At 37.4% G+C, this 15,211-nt stretch overlaps 1 protein-coding gene across 1 annotated transcript in view; it reads right to left on the bottom strand.

Moving 5' to 3' along the window:
- Nucleotides 1–1,650: 1,650 nt before the first annotated feature.
- The window catches only part of TAF1B (TATA-box binding protein associated factor, RNA polymerase I subunit B), a 51,793-nt gene continuing 38,232 nt past the window's right edge, over nt 1,651–15,211 (bottom strand). Inside the window, exons 9-15 of the mRNA XM_086461568.1 lie at nt 14,199–14,346; nt 11,892–12,069; nt 11,543–11,589; nt 8,696–8,786; nt 8,144–8,214; nt 5,836–6,061; nt 1,651–1,843 (exon numbers count right to left, since the gene is read on the bottom strand). Coding sequence (XP_086317694.1) covers nt 1,651–1,843; nt 5,836–6,061; nt 8,144–8,214; nt 8,696–8,786; nt 11,543–11,589; nt 11,892–12,069; nt 14,199–14,346 — 954 coding nt within the window. The remainder of the gene's footprint in view (nt 1,844–5,835; nt 6,062–8,143; nt 8,215–8,695; nt 8,787–11,542; nt 11,590–11,891; nt 12,070–14,198; nt 14,347–15,211) is intronic.

The raw sequence follows: 15,211 nt of genomic DNA, 5'->3' as shown, positions 1-15,211 counted from the left end.
TTGACACACAACAAGTAACAACGCGGTCCGCTCCTTCCTCTTCCCCCATCAAGCACAGTTAGGCTCTGTATGGCCAAAACTATGCCTTCCCATCTGCGTATTACAACCAATTTGTAGGAAAATTGCTCTAAATCTCTGTTCCTAAAATATATGAAAAAGTAAAAAACTTCTCCCAAACCACGTCTTTTCTGCTCCCTTAAATCAGGACACCATGCTTAATTACCTCCCGCCTCTGCTGAGCAACCAAAGCCTCCTGGTTTCCCAGTACTTCCGAGTAACTATTACAACTTACCTTTAATAGCCCTGTCTGCTCTACCCGCGCTTGAAATACTGCTTTATCACTTTGCTCCAGACAGGTTGGGCAGCCCATCTCCTCTCCTACCATTCGCCTGTTCCCAACTGTTAGACAACGGTTTCACGAATTGAACTGCAACAGATTTTAAACCCTTCCATCCTACTCAAGAGTCTACTCACTGAACTGATTACCTTCCCAGATTACATCTCACTGAAGCCCTGGCTCAGGAAGGAAGCTATTACTCTTTGTAAAGTCTGCAGGCACCATTTTTCTTGTCTATAGCAATGCTTAGAAACAGCTGTTGATTTTGGTTTTGATCAAATAGATTTGGCAACTTCTGTACTCCATACTGACGTTGGAGTTGCTGGATGTGATTGCATTCAACTGAAAGCAGCATTATTCATCTGGCTATCTACTCACCATCTCTGCTCAACATATGTATATGTTATGATGTCTTTAATGTAGTGGCAGCACCCAACTTCATTTACACATTGTCTGGGACAGTTTAAAAACACAGTGCATAAATGAGATTTGAGCATGAGAAACTGGTAGAATGGCTGAGGCGCAAGCTGCTGAAGATGCTGGATTATAAAGCGGTCAGGAAGGAAAAAAAACGATGGTAGCCTTGCAAAAGAAGAATGACAGGAGAACCTGGCAGTTACTGTTGCACAAGGAATGTGATGGGCAGTTCCAGGTATAAAAGTAGCTGCAAAATCTGTGAAGCCTGAAGTGGAAGATGGACCTGAAAGGTGTTAACTTGAACGAGAGGCTCAGGCATAACAAGAGACTGGGAGATATACAGGATGCAAGGAAATGTAGAAAACAATGCCAGAGTTGCTCCAGAACAGCCTGTTAGAAACAGTGACTAAAAAACCCACTGCAGTGAAACCATCAACCAACTGCTCCTTTTATTTGTAACATACGATTTCAAAACAAAGTGGACATTACTTTCTAGAAATATATGTGCTGTCATTCAACAGTAGGTAAAAAAATAGACATTTTAATTGCAAAATCTCACAATGTAATGAGATGCTAATGTGCTGTCCAGTACACTCAAAATATGTACAATTATGCCAAAAAAACGGTAATTTCATAGCTTCCTGTTGGCTCTGATGCAAAGTGAGGATATAAATTGTGATAAACATTTTTCCTTGATAACTTTCCTACCTGAGAACCAGTGACTTGGCTTATAGACAAAATGATACTACAACTAAAGTACAGTAGTAGATCTCAGCACTACTACCTTAACAAGAAGTTTCCATGCCGGCAAAAGGATCAGTATAACTGTAGATGTAATACCATGGGGTTTGGGATCCAACCAACAATGGTTTTAATACTGTTATTTTTAGGCCTTTTTACTTCCTTAGGCCTGTGTTGTATTTCATGTTTCTCCAGAGCTTTTTATTAAAAAGTTTGTGTTCTATCACACACACCTCGTCGTGGATATAAGAGGGCTGTATCCTCAGAAGAAAGGAGAATAACCTTAGTACAAAATGGTAACTCTGGGGAAAGTCCATTTCTCTGTAATGAGCCAGATGACCACACAATCTGAAAAGAAAGGGGGAAAAAAGCACCCTAAATTCCAAGTGTATTTAGTCAGTATTTAGCTAGTATTTTTATATGTAATTGTAACTAGAAGAAAACTACATTTTACCAACCGCAAAAAACAAAACAAAACAAACAAAATATCACAATTCTTGTCTACAATGTCATTTCTGTGAAGGGACCCACTCCTGCAAAACCCTGAAGTAGAGGACTGGACCAAGACATGTTCAGAGATGGTGCAGAGACGGTAAGAAGGAAAAGCCTGTATAGCTTCTTGCACTAGGAACCAGGATCATACTCAACCAGGGGAAGAATACGTTCTTTGCCTTTCAGGACTAAATCGAACCAGTGTTTGTTCTGCCAGCTTTTAGCAAATGTAGTAAAGTGTGAAAGTGGCTACCTTACCCTACCCTATTTTTAAAATTTCTAAGACTATTCAATGCAGATATCCCAGGCTTTTTTCCCTGTTCTTTGCCCACGCTTTCCACAGGGTCCCCTCTCCTCTTCCTGACACTATGCCATGGAATTACAACCCATCCATTTCTTGTCCATTGTCTTTGTCTGCAAACTAGAAACAAGAGAGAAAAGCTAAGTTCATGTGAATGGAGTAACACAGGAAACGCTGGGGCAGCCATTGACCAGGTCAACAGAAAGTAATCAGCGCTATAGCAGCCTTCTGCTTAATTATTTTGTAGCTTTCACGGTGAAAGTGTTAACGAAAATGATGAGGTGATTTTATTGATGAAGTATATATAATGAAAATAGCAGACTGCACTTGCTGGTAACAAGTGTCAGACTGAACAAAAGATGACACAGAGGACAGACTGCAGAGATAGCTCTGTAAACATTAAGTTCAGCAACTTAGGTTGGAAAAATACCCTGTTCTGGGTTAGCCTCAAATTTGTTTTTATTAAAAGTGCTAAGTTTAAAAATGGCATAAAATCCACACGTTTCAATTTGTTAAAAAATCTTTTACATTGATATGGGGATTCAGGTGCTATTCACCATATAGGTTCTATGCATCCTCTAGCTTCCTAGGTATTGCCCTGGGATGCGGAGAAGCAGAGTTTAAAATTTCCCCTCTGACTGATTCAGAGCAGCAGTCTTAAATATTCACCAGAACAAGGACTGGAATCTGTCTGTCCCAATTTACGGGCAAGTGTGCTAATTACTAGACTATAGAGTCATTTGCTCACTCCCTCTGGCCCAACAAACATTTACATTTTACCTCAAACTGGAGGAACAGAACAGACGGACCTGTCCCGGAGTGCCATGCAAGCCGCGCTTCAGGGAGCAGAGTCTTTGTTTAAAGCCTCCTAAAGTCTGGCACATTGGAAATCTGAAACCAGGTGCCCCGTGCCGTACATCCCATCCTATGCCCTATCTCATGTTCCCTGAAAGCTGTCAGCGACTTCTTACAAAAAAGAAATTAAAGCAGACATTGCAGCAGCTTCAGAACAAACTAGCTGACCCCACAACCCAACGTGTTGGCTAAATTCAAACATCACTGAGAAATGTTGGCTGAACCAAATTGCATTTTTTGGCTAATATGAATTAAGACATTTTGCCATACCCCAGTCAAATCTGAGATTCAGCAATTACAGCTCTTATGGCAATTTAGGTATCAAATCTCAGTTTTCATTGAGGGGGGCCAGGGGAGTGATACTGTGTATTCAGAGGCAAATGCATAATTACATCAATACTGTAAAGCACTTATTTGATTAACTGAAATTACACTTTTCACGAGAGTACCTAAACACACACACATTTTTGCCCCATTTTATGCTGTTTACTCTAAGAGCACCTCTGAAGAGCTAAAAAAAAAAAATCTAACTGATTTTAAATTTAGATGTAGGAAGGGAAAATAATTTTTCTCAACATTTTTCACACATTGTAATACCTCATCATATATAGACTCACAGAATCATAGTTATTTAGGTTGAAAAGAGACCTTTAAGATCATTGGGTCCAACTGCAAAACTCCTGTCACCTAAATCAATTTAGAATCCAGTTTAAAACTGAAAGTTTGGTTTTAGTTCCATTATACAGACACACACTTGCATAGGATAAACCCTCATATCTGAAGGAGTAGACGTTGTTTTCCAGAGTTAAGTAAGTGTCAGATGTATAATTAACTACTTGCATTGCAAATGATATAATGGGAAATTTAACCAGTAAGAATTTAAATTCAGATCTTGTTTCATGAAGGCTATGACAGTTTGCCATTAACATTTTAATATATTACATATGAAAATGTAGGCTTAAAAACAGACTTTGCATGAAAGATTATTCACACAAACATACACTGAAATATCCACTCATTCAGTGTGTACATAAGATTTACGCAAATTTGTGGTAAAAGGATTATTACCTCTCCTCCCTTGGAAAAAAAAAAAGGTTCTTATTCATACAAAAGAATGAATCCATACAACCAAAGCTCTTGTAATATAACACTGTGTTTACATTATTCCAACCCATTTCTGTCGTGGTGGATATGTGAAAGGTAATGTGAAAAGGAAAATAAAGATAAGCAAATAAATCCACTGAAAGACAGAAAAGACTGCATACACGTAACAGCCAGTCATTTTCAAGGGGAATATTTAATGTTCTAAAAAATCAGGAATGTATCGCTAAGGCTCTGTAGGGGCTATTGCTCTCTAAAGCACACCATTTAGAAGTATATACCGGATAAAGATTTAAGGTGCTATTCAATGCACCAAAGAAATCTCATTTCACAGTAATGTAATGTGAGCTCCTTTCCAAAAAACACCCTTCAAGTGCACACATGAGAAATTCAGGCCAATCCAAGCCATCTGCAAAGTCCAGCTTTTCCACTGATACTCGCTGGTACATTCCTCTTCTGGATTAGGGTTTCATGACCCAACCAACGGCAGAACTGAAATCTGGCGTATGATCCAGAAGCTGTATCTACACTACCCAGGGAGTTTATGAGAAATGCTATTTTAGGTATTTCCTATTCCTTGGAGTAAATGCTGCTGAACTCCTATGCTCCCACTCAGGAGGGTTTTGCTCTCTGTCTCTGGCCATGGTCCTCTGCCAGCACCCACTGAGTAGAAAACTCACCTTTTTTTTTTTTGCAAAATTTGACACAAGAGAAAAAGGTATTAAAGGAAGAGTAAGAAGTTTGACACAAACAAGGCAGATACTTAAATATCCATATAACTTTGTAAAAGGCTGGATTAGCTGGGCTGTCATTCTCCTTGCTACTTAGGTCCTTTAAAGAAAATAATTTTACTAACAAATAGCATGACTGTTTTGATATACCCTTAATTGGGAAAAAAATAAAATCTTTTTCACTTGTGAAGGCAGGATTTGGGAACAGTTCTCTCGTACAGACAGACACTAAACTTCCTTAATAGCACCAAATGTTTTCTTTTCTCATGTTTTTCCAGCAAAAGAAATTTCTTCTTTTACTTTTCTGCTTGCGGAAAATACAACTGTTGATTGCCAATATGCTTAGATGAAGTTGTGGAAACTCCTTTTCACTTGTAATTTTTTTTTTTTTTTAAGTATGTTCTAGAGGCATTAATTGCCTGCTTATTTGAACTAACTTTAACTTTGATTTTGATTAAGGCCACCACAAAAACAGTATACTGATTTGGAAAATTAATTTCCTGTGCTTTTTGGGGGGCTAGGGCAGAGAGGAATAGAACCGTTTCCCCATTCTCTGGAGAGCTGTGGCACAAGTTTTTCTAAAATACTATGAAGAAGTGAAGTGAGTATCTGTATCTAGCTGCTACTCTTGCCATCTGATTCTAGTTGTTGATTTTGCCTCCTCTCCTCAAAAGCTCACTTTGATCACTCTTCACATTACAATTTCTACTCCCAATCCAAGACTAACCAACAATTCCACACACGCCCCTTTCTACAGATTATTTTAACTATATGTGAATACATAGCTGTGTACACACCCCATATTTGTCATTTGTAAAAAAAAGTATGTGGCACTTCTTAACAAAAATTTGAATACTTACTTCTCAGTACATAGTTTATCTGTACCCAGCCAATAGTCAGGGTTCATGGCTGTAAGTAAACCACATTTTTCTTGCAAAATTCCCTCCAGGCTGTGCCCGTGAAAACAACTCCCATCTGTGTTTTCTTCAGACCAACTTAACTGAAAACTTGAAGGATTTGGTTTTTCAACAGGTCTCACCGAACCAGCCAGCTTGCCAAACTGATTTTGTAAGTTCACAACCATTTCTGTACAAATAGAAACAAACAAAAAACACACAACCAAAAACAAAGGCAAAAGTATTAAGTATTAGAATACTATTTACAGGTGATTAATACAGAAAGAAAATAGGGTATTTGTGCCTTTTAAAAAAATGTTTTATTTCTTTTTTCTTCAAACTCCTGTGTGGAATACTGAGAAACCTTGGAGGTCTATACGTTCTCTCCCCCACTGCATTTAAAATTCAACTCTGTCACATTTTCAGGGAAAGATTTTGAAAGATAATTCAAAATGCCATGTCTTTCATACCTAATGATATTAACACTGGGGCACTCCAAAAGCACTCCCACAAGTAAAACCTGTAAAATCCATTTGATACTGCTGGTATTTTTATGCTGATAGAAAACCAGCCTGCCTTCTGCTATATTTACTTGGCTGTATGCTATCTCTCTCAGACTGGCTAACATTTTTGGAGTAGTTTCCGGTGTACCAGAATGAAGGAAGCCTGGTTTCATACGCCTACGGATTTAAGGTTAAGTTTTTCATAGTGCAAATTTCAACTGGGAAATAAACAACTAAAAAACTACTCCACCTTTCCCCACCAGTGATGAAAGAGACAGACTTTCCTAAGTTACTGGGGCTGAGAAGGGAAGGAAGGTATGATGACAGATCAGCACACACAATATGACTATCTAAGCCTTGTTTCCCTAGGACAAAAAGCAGGTTAAAACCCACTGTTGCTGGAGCTTCAACTTCTTTTTATGACCTTATCTGAATAAACTCATTCATAAACTGGAAAAAAAAGCAGAAAAGACATCCTAAAGTAAGGCTAGGACGGGGAAGCTTATCTTTCAAGAGGACACTAAAATCTACCATCAAAACCAAAGGCTGAGGAAAGTTTCTGAAAACCTGTATCTGGCATGTTAAGTGTCCTAGAGCACTCTTTGTCTCTACTGTTTTAGATTTGTTTTAAGATTAGTCTTGCCCAGTTACAATGGCATTATGCGATATTCCTGCTTGCAACAGCCAGTGGTGAAGCTCTGTAATCTAAGTGGTCCTCTTCTAGCTTGAAGAGAAGCGGAGCCAGAGGAGGAATCTTGAGTGCCACAGAAATGATGAACAATAAATCATTATTCACTTTTTCTTATAAACGCAGGAATTAAAGGGCATCTGAGCAAATGATCAGCTTGAAATAAAAAAACCTAAACATATTTTTCCATGGAACATGACTTGATTGATGGACCAAACATGACTTGACCCCTACCAAATTTCGAAGAACATTCAAAAAACCCCAAGTGCGTTCTTGAAAGAGAAATCCAACATGAGTTATTCAGACCAAATAAAATTATACGACTTGTTTAGAAGTCCCTGAACCAGTCAGTTCCAGAAATGGGAGAAGCATATAAAGGGAAAAATATCACTCAGCACACTTAACATCTCTCTCCAAATATCTGCTGCTTACTAGGTGCTATTAAATGTAGAATGAAGAACTTCAGACCTAATTTGGTTGCATAAAATTCTGGTTTTCTGTATTTCTACAGATAAGCAGGGGTTTTGTTGTTTTGACTGTTTGCTTTGAAGTCAACATAAACCCCAGTAATTTCTTATAAGTACTTCTAGAGCTACTGACATAGATGTACCTGCATTCTGACCACATACAGCTAGCTATTCAAGTAAAGTCACGTTCAGACAAGCCCTCCTCACTTTCTACAGAAGACTGCAAGAAGGAGTGGGAGAGAAGAGGGACATGCAAGGTCTACCAAAGGATAGGAGCAAGTAAAGGAAAAAAAAAAGGACAGGAAAGCTATGGAAGACCAACATTATATAAAGGCAGCTGACAAACCAGTGAAGGTGAGGACAGAGTACTCATTCTGAGATGTGGTTCAGTAGGTCATTAGGGAGACTAGCAAAGGCACTGTCAGTTAAGCATGAGGAAAATGTCTGCTTGAAGAATTCCAAACAGTACTACATTAATTGTACCCAGAGATGAAAAAGAGAAGAGAAAGTATTTTAAGATGTAAATGTTATCACAGTCAGGGCTGCAGATTTTCTACGATGGGAAAAGTTGGAGCAGATTTCTGCGTTGCTGGGAAGAAGCAAAGTTTACTCACGTCTTTTCTTAAGAACTTTAGATTTCTTCTCTGCTGAATAAAACAGTGGTTTTTCACACCTCCACAGATACCTACCAGTAAGAAATATAAGAATCGTTAAGAAAAAGAAAGCTGGAGCAAACAAGTAAAAGAATAGTAATTTCTTAGAAATACTGCTGCAGCTATTAAACTAAAAATCAAAATAGTCTAATGACTAGTGCTATTAAAAGCCACTGTTCCCGCAACTCATCTAGGAAGTCTTTTTTCAGAGTAGGCAAACTGAGGCATGTAAGCCTAGATTTACTGTAATCATTTAATTGTTCAGCTGTATAAGGTACTTGTCACAGAAAGTGAGCATTGCATTAATATGCGAGATAAACATTATGAGTGTAAACAGAAAATTAAGATCGGGATTTAATTGCTCTATTCACCCAAGCTTGATGGATGGAAATGTGGAGCAAATTTCTAACCTTTTCAGTTCCTAACCTTCTGGGGAGGCGGGGGGTGTGTGTGTCAAGATTTCCCGTAAAACTGTCTACATTAAAAAAGAAAAAGTACTTAAAAACCTCTTACTTGGCTCTTTCCTCATCCAATTTCTTCTGCTTCACATCCAAGGAACATTTTATCACCTTGTACCACTTTTTGAACTCAAAATACGGACCACCTGAATAAAACATAAATATTCTAGTTTGGGAAGAAGTGAAAGAAATGTGTAGTGCACAGGCAGTGGTCTGCACACAGTTAGACCCTGCATCTTCCACCTGTATACAAACCTATCCTGAATTCTACGTGCTAAAAGAAAACATACTTGATCTAACAATTCTGTAAGAAAGAGAAACACAGAAATGCAGTGAAGAACAGCATGGCACAAGAAGTGCAAAGAAACTTAGAACAGATTCCATAGATTTAACACAATTCAAATGTTTTCCCTCCTTTCTGAAAGTTAAGCCTAGAAACTACCTCCTCTACCAAATTTAACTACATTTCCACAGCGAAGTGGCCTTCAACTGTTTGAAAGTTGACTTCAAGGGATTAATGAAACTATACATCAAGCTTAGGTTTAAACAAATAAGATCTAAACAAGCTCAGATGTAAAATTTCAAACAGTTTAATCAACTTCCCACTGTCTGTCCTGCTACATGAAACCTAGACAATTGCATTCACTTTGTATCAGCCTCCCATGTTTTTCAGCACAGGAACTTAACTCATTGATATGTGAACAAATATTTACCAGCACATGCAAAAACATTAAGGTATATGGCATTCTAGCAGCACATTTCTCATCAATGCCTCAAAGAGGCACAGGACTGAAATAGACCAACCAGGTACAGTAAGTATAAGAATTCCAAATAGAACTATGGTGTAGATTTATATATTTAAAACATAATAAACTCTTATTACCCGTGGGTGGATTATCTGCATTGTGAATTAACGAGGCTCTGCATTTCCCCATCACCTCAGCTGCACTGCATGCGATGCTTGCATCATGCTTAGGCTTTGCCAGCTAGTTGTTTAAACTGTTCTGAAGGTGAATGTATTTTGTTCTTATAATCAAGCTGATAGATAGTTTGTATTATCTGCATTTTCCCTATTCAGGGTATCCTGTCATAGGATGTCTTAGATGCTAGAAATACAGATGGACTCAAAAGACAACAGACAAATAAAGGGATGAAAGACCCTTCAGTAGTTCTTGAAATTCAAAGGAATGGATACAACTTCTTTCATGAACTCCTTAAATCCAGAGGTTTAAGTAAGTACTGCTGGGAGGGTAGTTTGGGGAGGGTGATGGTAGAAATTTTTATTAAACATCATATGATTAGTTAAGCATCCATCACAAGCAAAACCATTGTCAGAGACATGATGCTACACTATAATAACCATTTACCTGACCAGTACTGCTAATCTGATATTCATGTAGCTGAGCTGACTGGAAATACACAACTCTGACACACACACACACACACACACACACATCTCTCAATCACATGTATTATTTGAACAAAACCCGTGCTACGTATGTGTGCAGTTCACAGAACATACACACACAAACACACTAGGTAACTACAACTATCTAATGTACAGCTTTCAGTCTGTCTTGAAAAACTGTAGGAGCTGAAATACTATTTTTTTTAATTAAAAAAAAACAGAGAAAAGATAGTTAAATTGAGAATGGAGTCAACATAAATTGGACCTTTAAACCTCATATTAACCACTACTCATTCAGCACGCTAACTTTGGGAAAATGCCAGAGGCAGTTTTGAGCTCTGGCACTAATCAGTGTTCTAACAGAAATTCTCCCATCAGCTCCTCTGCGCAGCTGCTCACCATCACCCCAACATTTTATGGATAGGGACAACGTAACAGAGCATATGGATCATTTTGCATCAGCAGATTTTCAGGTAAAAAAAAGTGTACAAAGAATGAGCCGTTAATTCCCACGGCAACGAGACTTATTAATAAGGGAGAAACCCCATTAAGACATTAATGGCTTTGAGCCTCAGATTGTAAGCAGTTGCACAACTTCTACTCTTGTCATTATTAGTTACTTCAAGTTTTCAAGGGAAACGAAAAGGGGAAAAAAAAAATCCAAAATAAGTTTGTGTATCCACTCGAAAATGAGAATTAGGTTTCAGTTAATAGTGACAACTGTCTCTAGATAGAGCAGTAATTGTGCTCATGCACGGCTAACGCAGATTTTATTATTGACTTAAATCTTAAAAAAGTAACAGAATGGTCAAAATGGACCCAAAACTGGATGGAAAGCTTAAAAGCTAAACCACCGTAACACATCTTTGATCATATCTTCAACTGTGATCTGGATCAGGCCATGGAACATCTTCCTGAAGATTTCTAATCTTTTATTTGGTCTTTCTGCCCTCAAAGAACCATGTTCACACCATTATCTTCTCTATCTTAATTGCTGCTAGCTTTTCCACACTCTCAGGATTATTTGGACCAAGAAAATAAGATTACATCTGAAATATGTTACACACTAAGACATTTTATTTAACAAGACTAAACAAGTTTGGATTTTATCATAAACGTGGTTTAATGCCCCTAATAAGTATCTGCTATTTACGATCAAAGTGCGTTCCTTCTTTACTACATATCCATTCATCTTCACCTAGCATGCATAAAATTCTAAAACAAGAGGCAAACATGCACAAGGAGGAGCAGAAAGGTACTTAACAAAACGTGTACCAAACTCCCCTACCCAGTACAATAAGAATTATGGAGGTAAACTGAGATGATTTTACGTGAACAGGATCTACTGTTTTCTTTAAATAAAGATTTGCCCTAAAAGAATAAATGACAAAAACATTTTTTAATGATCAATAAGACAAGTCTTTGTAAGCCTGATTACAGAGTTTATTTCATCCACAAAATCATAAGACTGCTTCTACTGGAATATTTATGTACCTTCTTTGTTATTTTTATTTCTTTCTTCAGCAAAGTCTGAAAGTAACCTGAAAAAAAAAACAACAGGCTATTTTGTAGATCCAAATACTGCACTTTTCACAGGAAGTTCAACTACAACTGACAAAAATGACACCCTAATTTTATTCTGTTTCAGATTCAAACTGATGATTTTTAAAAAATAAGTAATATTTAATGTCTAAAATGCCTTCAAGCTGTATGTTTTATGCTACCAAACTTAATCAAAATTCAAATACTGTAAATTTAGTATTACTAAAGAAAGAATGATCCAAGGCAATCATTTGCACCATTTGAAATTTGGGCATTGCTACAGATTCGCCTGTACACTTACCATTCATAGTAATCATCTAATAAAAACAATAATTTGAGCACAACTACAATAACTGCTGCAGCAAGAACATCGTATTTCACTTTTCTCGTTGACTTATTTCCAGGCACAAGAGTCAGGAAATCCGCTTCTCCAATACAGACCTTTTTCACCACTCGACAAGTCCAATTATGCAATTCATCTGATTAAAGTAAATAAAAATATAAATGAGTACATTGAGACAAGCTAGAAATACTTCCACAGTGCAAATACGTTGCTCATTTGAGGAAAACAATGTTTAGGTCTGCTAGGACCATTAGGACCATTTTTTTTCAGGCTGAGAAGTATTTTCATGTATTTTTTAAAATACTAGGCAATGCTTACATGGAAAACAGTCATGACTTACTACTTATTCACATGGAAATTAAAAAAAAAATTTTAAAAAAAATCACATTTTTAATAGTGTTTTGATGTTACTCGAATGATGTTGTTAGATCATCCTGAACATTGTTGTGGGAAAGCACATCTTAAACCTACACAAACATAGTTTCAAAAAACCCAAAAGCCCAACTTTTTTCCTGCATGTTGACCAAACACCCATGCAAGGATGGATTCCGTACTGCAAAGAGGAACAGGGGCTAGTTTTAAAGAAACTAGTTGGGTATGAACAGCAGCCTAATCATGCCAGGGCAGCGCTTGCTGCTACCCTGACAAAACCCGGCTGAGGTACTGACAGTCCCAGCCTAGTTTAAAACTGGCTTTACTGAGTAAAGCTTAATTGCACCCACTAGCACGGGTTATGTCAAAAAGATAACACTACAGCTCCAAGAGCAGCAATATGACATCTATACAGTCTCTTATTACTCTATGCTTATTTTTCACATCTACAAATCCCCCAAATTTCTCACCTTTCCTGTTCAACAAGAAATACAGGACTTGATTACATCACCATCAGATTCCACAAAGGTTAGCAACGTATGACTAAGTACAACCTTAATCCAGCTATACTTTATACTCTCTTGCTGCTTACAAAGAGTTCAGTAGGAACCCATTTTTAATCCTCTTGTACATAACAGCAAAAGTTAAACAAACTCTGGAAACCGAATTTTCTTATAAATACTGTAAATACTTATACTGTAAATACTGTAAATACTTATAAATACTTACAAATATTTCAGATACTTATAATGGCCTTTTTATTAGTAGTTAGTGTCCTAAGAAACACCGCCAATTCATTGTTTAATTTATTTTTCTAGGAGTTGCTAGACAACAACAGTACTCTTTTTTTCAATTTGTAAAAACAATGCTTCTACATGATAAAAAGCTTAATTGCAAGGAAAAAGTAAAAGACAATATATTCCTCTTGCACAGTAATTTTTGAAGAGTACTTAGCTTTGTATTTTTCTGTAATAAGTCTGAAAATGCCAGATTTCTAGCTTTTTCTTTGATTCAATTGATACTTCACAATCTGAACAGCATGTGATCCTCTATGGGATCACAACACTAGCATAAAATTACAAAACTAGAATTTCTGCTCTGGAATTTTAGCACTAAACCTGTTGGTTATCTTGTCTTCATTCAACTGTGAGTAAACAGAAAAGCCAAGTAGCTTTATTCAAGATAACCAGTTGCAAAATAAGACAATAAAAAACCCCAATTCCAAAATTGTTGTAATGCTTTGAGGGAAAAAAAAAATATTAATTTACAGGCTATTTGTCTGTGTAACTCATCTTCAGTGACAGCGGTATTTGATAGCAAGTATGGTAGCCCAACAGTTCATATACTAGGAATTATTGGTCTATCTTTGGCAATTCAATATTCAAGACAATTTTAGGATATTCCATATTTACACAATATACGATTTCAAAACTAATTTGGAAATCAGTGAGGCAGCAGCTGATTTGTCACACAGCATCACTTGTTAATATTGAAATTAATGCTAATATGCAATATTATAGAATATACAGTCTATATATGAGACAATTCCAGTGCTAAGGTCCCAACTTCATGAATCGCTTAGCTAAAGTTAATAAATCACGTGAATTCAACTAGTGCCTCTTGGTTCACATGGATACTGAAAGATTTGAAATGAAGTATCTACTCCACAGCCTTAGAGAGCCAGCACCAGAGTGCCTCTGCATACCTGGGCCTGTAACACATACTCCAAATGTTTGATGAAAGTGCTTTCTATAGAAATTATCTTTCAGTTCAAGCTTATATAAATTAGAAGGAAAAGAGCAGGCACTTTTAAAGTAGTAAATCAAGTCTTTTTGCTAGAGTTTAATAAACCAAAGAAAAATTTTATCAGTTTGGGTTGGGGAAAATATTTACCCGGTAAATTAGCTTCCATCAAGTACTTCATGCACAATATGTCTGGATGAAGAAAGCAGCTGTCTGTTATATCTGGAAAACGAGGCAGGTCTAAAAACACTGCAAGCTCAAGCATTTTGTTGTATACTTCTTCATATACTGGCCACGACTGAAAGACAGGGTTAGAGGGTGTTACACATTTGCTCTGTTATCATATTTGTTAATGATTTAAATTAGTTATAAATGTTAAATTCTGTATTATTTAATATGGAATTATTTTTATAGACTATTTTAGCACTCTCTATGACTAAACACACATGCAAGAATGGAGCCAGACTGCAGTACTGCAAAGAGAAACATGTGCTAGTTTTAAAGCCCATGAAATACGTAAGGAACAAACAGAAAGTTGCTCCAGACCTGCAACCAACCCATTACCTCTTTTTGAGAAGTTGTTGGTATGTCTCCAGATGCTCCAAAATTGAAAGAGCATTGGAAAACAAATACAGGTGCAATTGAGGGTGAACTCTCTAAAGAGCTAAGAGATCACAGGACTACAGAAGGGTGGAGGTTGGCAGGGACTGCTTGAGATCATCAGGTCCAAGCCCCTGCTTGGGTCAGCCACAGCAGGCTGCCCAGGACCCCACATCCAGTCAGATTTTTAACATCTACATAGATGGCAGCTCTACAAGGTCTGTGGGAAATCTGCTCCAGTTTCACCACCCTCACTGTACAAAAGAAAAAAGGGGTTGTTTTTCCTTATGCTTAAATGGAATTTCTTGTATTTCAATTCGTGTCCATTTCCTCTCATCCTGTCACTGGATAGCACTAAGAGGGATCTGGTCTTCATCCTTTGCACCCTCCTGCAGGTACCACATCATACCTGCCCTAAGTCTTCTCCATCTCTAGGCTGAACAGTTCCAGCTCTCTCAGCCTCCACTCATTTGTCAGATGCTTCACTCCATCATTTTCATGGCTCTGTACTGGACTCACTCCACGATGTCCACATCTCCTTTGTACTGGGGAGCTCAGAACTG

Source organism: Leptosomus discolor, chromosome 2 (assembly GCF_034619465.1).
Source record: "Leptosomus discolor isolate bLepDis1 chromosome 2, bLepDis1.hap2, whole genome shotgun sequence".
NCBI classification, from domain to species: domain Eukaryota; kingdom Metazoa; phylum Chordata; class Aves; order Leptosomiformes; family Leptosomidae; genus Leptosomus; species Leptosomus discolor.
The sequence above is the reverse complement of the archived record's forward strand: the minus strand, read 5'-3'. Positions and strand labels throughout refer to the sequence as shown.